Source organism: Leptopilina boulardi, unplaced genomic scaffold, assembly GCF_019393585.1.
Source record: "Leptopilina boulardi isolate dan_hultmark-lab unplaced genomic scaffold, ZJU_Lbou_2.1 LbouV2_93, whole genome shotgun sequence".
NCBI lineage: Eukaryota > Metazoa > Arthropoda > Insecta > Hymenoptera > Figitidae > Leptopilina > Leptopilina boulardi.
In genome coordinates this window covers 72792-80253 of record NW_026138042.1, presented here as the reverse complement: position 1 = coordinate 80253, position 7462 = coordinate 72792, and the positions used below count along the sequence as shown (strand labels likewise).

General features: G+C 24.1%; 1 protein-coding gene across 1 annotated transcript; it reads left to right on the top strand.

Annotated features, from left to right (window-relative positions):
- Positions 1-1071: 1071 nt before the first annotated feature.
- Positions 1072-3503, top strand: LOC127290877 (uncharacterized). Its single transcript, XM_051319697.1, has 4 exons — positions 1072-1179; positions 1342-1469; positions 2055-2177; positions 3271-3503. Exons 1-4 carry the CDS (start codon positions 1095-1097, stop codon positions 3463-3465), a joined length of 531 nt encoding a protein of 176 aa, XP_051175654.1. The 5' UTR covers positions 1072-1094; the 3' UTR covers positions 3466-3503.
- Positions 3504-7462: the final 3959 nt, after the last annotated feature.

The window sequence follows — 7462 nt, the reverse complement described above, 5'->3', positions numbered from 1 at the left end:
GTAATGTCGGTTCCACATTGAGCACGTCCATACATTTACGTTTGACGGGACGCGTTCCCATTCAGAAATAGCATTGAGATACTTAGCTTCTGAACGTCACGTCAATTTCTTTGTAGATTCGACTTTAAACATATATATGAGCGATTTTAAATTAAATTTTATGGAAAATAAGAAATTTTGCAAAAAATAAAAAAAGATTTATTTTTGTTGTAATGTTTAGACTCTTCATATTTATATAAAAAATTTATATAGGTGTATAACAAAATAATATACAAGAATAGAGGACGTTTGTTTTTGTTGTATGAATTATTCTACATGTGAACAATTTTATTCTATTATATAGCTTTAAAGATGAAATATTCAAATCTTAGAATAGTAATTTTGCAGAATATCTACTAAATTGATTCTTTATGTAGTACAATTTTTATTCAGACGACAATTATGTTGCCTGAAATCAAATTTGAAGGAATTTCAATTTGTACAAAACGTCGTTTCGGGTAATATTAAGTTTGCAGAATAATAATATAAAAGAAATTGATAGAATTTCTATTTTGCAGAATTTTGATTACAAAGAATTTAAAGTGGATAGAATGATAATTAGAAAAATTATAATGTAGCATAATATTTTTTTAAAAATTTTAATATTACAGAAAATCAAAATGGTCGAAAATATATATAAAAATATATTTCGACAGGAAATACTTTTGTAGGATATATATAATTTTTTTTCTACCATTTAATGTAATTTTGTTTTCTATATATTTATATATATATATTTATGTATCTTTGTATAATTTTTTTTTTGCAAAATTAAATTCTTTTGAATATTTATATTGCAAACTTGAAATTCTGATAAATGACTTTTCGTTCGAATTTGAAATTCTATCAATTTATACTTTCTGCTAAATAAATTTTTGTATATTAAAAAATTTTGCAATAAATATAATCGATTTCATAGAAATTATGGAAAATTATAATTTGCAACAGTTAAATATTTCGCTATAATATTATTCCACTTAATAAAATTTTAACAAATTTGCTTTGGAGCTTATTCATGCGTTATTGTGTGATGGCATGTTTGTGATTTGTATACTATGATTGCTTATAATAAACATTTTCAGGTTTCCAGAATGGAGAAAGAGAATCGAGAGCAGTTGGACGCTACTCCCAGTACCTCGGGTAGGTTTAATTTTTTTTCTTTTCATCCCGTAAATCTAATTTTGAAAATTTTATATATTCAATACAGTAATTAACTTGATGCTGTTTACAAATGTCCGATTATATAATTCAAAATAGTTAATTTAACTTTTATATTTACCGATTTACATTTCAATTTCTTAGGAGCCACGAATGTGAGAAGAGGTGCACGTTTAAAGAAAGACAAACAATTTTATTCCCCAGAATTAATTGGGCCGAAAAATCCTAAAGAGCCTATGAAAGTGGTAAAAAAGAAAGCTGGACAGTCAGACGTAAGTTATTTTAGAGTGTGAAAAATTTAATCGTTAAATTTATAAGTTATTCTACTAGGTATTTATATTTTAAGATACATGATGTTTTTTTAAAGTTTTTAACTTGATTTCTATCAATATTTCTGTTCAGTGTTGTAAAATTGATTGAATTTGACATGCAGGCTGACTAAATATGCCACAATTTAAAATTATATGTCTATGTATTTATTGTACAAAAAGTTTTGGTATTTTGAAACTTTTTAATATATTATCTTTTTATAATAATAATAATTCATATCGTCACATATTTACTAATTAAGCCGACATATCTGACAAAAACGGATTGGTTTTTGAATTTTTATTAATTTTCCTTTTTATTCGTGTTTTTTAATGTTTTTGAGCTTCTTTTGATACAAATAATTTTATCTATCTATGAATTAATTAAAATTAAATGAATCGTTTTTTTGTGTAGTTGATAATTTTATACAATAATTATAATGTTTTCATTGATAATTATTAATGAAAAAAAATCCACGTTCCTTTGCAGGTGTCTAGACATATTCAATAATAAAAATATAAAAATTTTGATTTTTTTTGATCTTCTAGAAATTGTCTGCTGCGCAAAAAAAGAATAATGAATTGAAAGGGGACCTCTTTTTTCTTAACAAATATAGCGAAGCGGAAGCTGCTTGTTCTCAGCAATCTGTGCAAGAAACAGCACCGCCAACGGTAATAATAATTGTTTTTATTGAACATTTATATATTATTGGTCGATTCTCGAAGATTCTTAACTTAAATTGAAATAATGAAAAAGATTCTTAAAATGTAGATTACTCGCTACTGTGTAAACAGTAGTCATCGGTAGTAGTCAATTGCAGTCATCAGTTTAAAAATAAAAAAATTTGTCAAGTGCAAATTAATCTTGCTTATCTACGATTTTGTGCACATTTATTTAAAATAATGCAATTTTTCTTAAAATGTACACGTTAAAATCGCAGTAAAAATTCACATGTTTAACAGATTTTATCTCTGTAGCTCTAAATTTATGAATATTAATTTTAATATTTGTAAAAAAATAATGTTCTCAGGGTTTCATAAAAATTTCAATTATTTTTATAATCATGAACGCTTTTTAATGTACTTAAGCTTATTTTAAAAATTAATTTCTGCAGTTTAATATTTGATCTTAAACATTAACATGTAATTTCTTTTCTAAAAAAATTACACATTAATGTATAAGATCAATTATCAAACTAGGGAAAAAAATTTTTAAAATAAGTATAAGAACATTAAAAAGCGATTAATAATTTAGAAATAATTGAAATTTTCATGAATTTCTGAACGTATCAGTTTTTTGCAAACATCAAAATAAAATGTTGATAAAATTACTTCATTCATATCTCAATTTTTTCAGAATTTTCTCATGCTTTAAAAAACAAAAAGGAAAAAAATTTTATTTTAATAATTTTATGTTTAAAAATGTTTCTAGTTGAATTTTTATTGATCCAAAATAGGTGGTCCCATAATTATGGCTGGTTATGTTAATCACTAAAAGAAACTTTTTAATATATTAGATATAAAATATAGAAGAAATAATAATTTTGAGTCAGACTAACCTGTTTCATTTCAACACCGTTCAAAGAACAAAAAATATAGTTTAAATTTTAATATTTATGCAGATCTATTAAAAAATGAACTCACAAAAACGTTTAAGTTCTTCAGTCTATTCAACCTTGGCATATTATTCTAAATATTGATCTTGGATAAATTCATCCTAGTTCTTTTTTTTTAATTATTATTTTTTCTTTTTTTATTTTCATAGATTTCAGACGAATTAGCACAAAATATGTTGGAAAAAATGTCCTCTTTGGAGAATCGTCTTATTGCTTTAGAGGAAAAAGTTGATCAGTCTTCAAACAAAATTATTGAGGCATTTCTCTCAAATAACAGTAAACAAGAAACTCACACGGTAATTTTTCTATTTAAATATTGTAAAGATATTTCATTTCACAATTAAAAAAAAACTATGAAAATTCGAAATACTTGAATAGTATTTCAGAATTGAACTTAAAAGTTTTAAGTATGATCTAAATCATGCAGTATCACTTTTTCATAAATCGAATATAGGAATATGTGTAATAAAACAGTGAGAAATAACATTTTTTCAAAACAAGTACTCTTATAATAAAATTATCGCAGTCAAAATAATTGAATTTTCCAGTATTGCAGTGAAAATTTTTAAATCTACCGTCAACGGGAATAATTTTAAACTCCCAGGAGCTATTATTCACTAAAAGAAATGTTATGTGCTTACTGATAGAATTATAGTTGGTGCAGCATTACTTTTTTGTTAATGAGTAAAATTTTTCTATCAAATTTTTAAATTTTGCAAATTTCCTTTAAAAATAACTTTAAAAAAATATTGTTTGAGATGAAATAAAATTTTTTTTTGATTTGAAAAATTATATTAATAAGCCCATTTTCATAAATTGCTTTACGATTTTCTGAAAAAAAGTTGTATAGATTGGAATTTATAATATTTTGTCAAGCATATGAAACTATGAGGCTGAGGTATGTTTCTACCTATAACAAAGAGGCCAAAATAAAATAATAACCAATAATAGCACAATCGTTTCTAGGTTACTATTTTATTATTACCTCTTTTCTTAAATACCTCAGTCTGCACAGTTTTACATGCTTGATTGAATGACAAAAATTCAACTTTGTTTCTCATTCAATCATTCAATCTACATAACTTATTTCTTTTTAATTCATAAAACTATTCACAAAAATGAGTTTTGAAGCTTAATGATAATATTTTCAAACGCTTGTCCTGCTGGAAGATTCTTTTGGAAGGCCATAAACATGAGAGAGGGAAAAAAATTCATATGTTTGCCTTTAAAAAGAAATAATATTGAACCATGTTTCGAGGCCTTCAAACTTTCTGTGCATGCTACCAAGCCAAAGAAACAGTTTTCCGTAAAAAAATGTAATACTTACAAAAATAAAAATTTCTATCATTATTAACAGTACTGTACGATAAAACTACACCCAAAAAAAAGTAATCTTATACTTAGAGGAAAATTCCTCTTCTAATATCCTCTAAATATTTCCTCTTAAAACAAGATTATTCAATTGAAATGTAGAATATTTTTATTCTTCATTTTAATGGAAGAATGACAAAAGGATTCCTTTTGTATTTTCCTCTTTAATTAAGATTTTCCGTTTTAAATTTAGAAGATTTAAAAAAAGGAAACGGAAAAAAATAATGTAATCGTTTGATCCCTTTCCCTGGATATGATAGTTGTGAAGTTGTTTTTTAACCTTTCAGTTTTAATATTTCTGGTAAAATGTCAACAAAAAGGACAAAAAATGGATTTGCTTTATTAAAATTAAAAAAATATATAGTTAAATTCAAATTAAATGAATATTTTTAACGCTATTTTTAGATTTAAAAAAATTTGGATATTTCTTGTGAAATTTTACTACTCAGGTAAATAGAAATACTATAACCCCATTTTTGAATCTTTCGAATTTTTTAAATCTTTTTATTTACTTTTTTAAAAAAGTTTTAAAACGTTAAATAATTTCATATATGAAATTTTTTTCTGTCCTATAAAAAATGTTAACTTTTAAACATATCATCATGTTTTAAAATTGTTTTTGCGCTGAAAATCTCGTTGATCATTACAACTGATTAATGAAAACTTATTTTTTGTATTTTAATTATCAATATAAAATGTTGATAATTAACCAAAAACATGACATTGTTAATGTTATATTAAAAAACAATTTTTATTATTATATTGAAATGAACTATTATAATTTTACTTAATTTTAATTTAAAAATGTATTTTCTGCAAAGATTTTATTATTTGATTGAAATTATAATTATTTTATTGATGGCTTTGACATTAAAAACAATTTTACGAGGTTTGGATGTCGACATTTAATTTAAGAGGAAAATCCTCTTAAATGAAGAATAATAATTTTGATACCAAAATTAAGAGGAAAATATGCATTTATTTTAGAGGAATCCTCTAGATTGAAAATTACTTTTTTTAGGGTGTACAAATAATTTAGAAAAATGGTCAAAATAATCATGTTTTTTGGTCCTTTGAAGTTAATATTTAAAAAGAATCCTCACTTAATGGTCAATTTTTGAGATCACATTCGTATTTAGCTTTATTAATTTTATTTTTACCCTGTCTAGATTATCGAAGGGGTTGCCATAAAAAAATATAATTATATGCGTGCCCAACACGAACAAAGCTTGCCTGGACGAATTAAATTTTTGGCTACTGGTTATTGGAAGGAGGATGTACATGAAAATTTGTACATGGAAACTAAAACCTGTAAGGAAAATGACGGTAAAGTCTATATTACACAGAAAGACTGCGACAATATCTGGAGTAAGTTGATGTATATTTCATTCCTAATAACATTATCAATATTGATATAAATAATTTTCAATTTATTTTGATTCAGTTAGATTGACAAATTTTACTTCAATCCGTTCAGCTGTTTTTCTCCAAAATTAAAAAAATTGGTTCAAAAAATTTGGATTTATATTTTTTTTTAGTTCTTTGAATACATTTTTTGTGATGATAAACACATAATATTCTTATTTTTTTTCTTATTCTTATTCTTATTTACCTGACTTTGAGTGATCGATATCTTCATACTATAAATATTCTTATTTTTAATTTTTTTATTAGCGTGGTCCCTTTTCATGCTGACATTCACATATTCTTTTTGACATAATAATATAATAGTAATCTATATTAATAAAATTACATTTCTCTCTTCCAAATACTTAAAACTTGAAAATTTATGTTTAAATTTTCTTTTTAAGTAATATAAAAATTCCAAAAATACTGTGGAAAATATATGTAAGCAATTTTTTTTTAACTTTTCTTGGAATTTTGGCAGAAAAATGGCTGTACGGATTACAGTAAAATATATATGTAAAATAAAGTTTATATGATAATAATTGAATTAAATTAAATGCATAAAATATAAAATAATTTTAAATTTGTAGGCGTATTGATTGCTCTTCAAAATGAAGATACCGCGCTTCCAGGGGTGGAAAACGATCTCACCTATCCTAAGGTTAAAAATGAAATAGGAAAAGTTTTCCGATACATAAGGAACAACAAAAAAGAAAAGTATGTAATATAATTCTATCTTAATATTTTATATTCATATTTCTTTGATTATTCCTGGAAATATCAAGAAAACATTGCCCAGAAACATGTAGGTAATATCAACTGGGGCATTTCTTGTACAATTTTAATTAAATTTTTTTTTTAATTCAACAAATTTATCGAATTCTAGGGTAAGTGCAAGTAAAGTCGAACAGTACCGATAGTCGGACACTTTGCAGTTTTTTGTCAAATTAATAATAGCGCACTGTGATATTTGTTTAAAATAATATACTGTACGAATGTGTAGAGTTCATATTTGATGAAAATAGTGCTATTTATTAATTAATAATTTAATACAATAATTGATAAATAAGAAATATTTTCTCGTTCAGGCGAAGAAAGAAAATAAATGAATTCTGAGGCAAAGAAGTTATATTTACAAAATTAATGCTTAAAATTATATGATTGAAATTAAAAAATTATAAATAGTATTTTAAAAACAAAGAACACCAGTTTCTCACAATAGAAAAAAATTGATAATCAATTACTTCGGTATTGAAATAACTAATTTTTTAAACGAAATTTCAATTCTTTAAATGTTTTCGTTTTCATTAGAATTCCGTACAAAAAGTTTATACGTAAAGAACCCTATTCTTTTTGCTACGTACACTTTCAGTTTGCTGAAAAATAAAAACTGTCCGATTGACTGACTTTATTTTTAGCATGCACATGTATTTGTTAACGAAAATTTGAAAAGAAATGTCAAAATCACAATTAAAATAATAATCAAAGAATTTTAAATTAAAATTAACGGCTTTGCCACTCCCCTCCAAATAAACACGTTTTTATAAAAATTTGGTTATTTTT

Bases quoted from the DNA above. Each gene is read 5' to 3' on its own strand.
- LOC127290877 (XM_051319697.1), top strand. From the start codon at position 1,095: ATGATTGCTTATAATAAACATTTTCAGGTTTCCAGAATGGAGAAAGAG. The intron at 1,180-1,341 runs GTAGGTTTAATT...TCAATTTCTTAG, and splicing joins CGCTACTCCCAGTACCTCGG to GAGCCACGAATGTGAGAAGA. The intron at 1,470-2,054 runs GTAAGTTATTTT...TTGATCTTCTAG, and splicing joins AGAAAGCTGGACAGTCAGAC to AAATTGTCTGCTGCGCAAAA.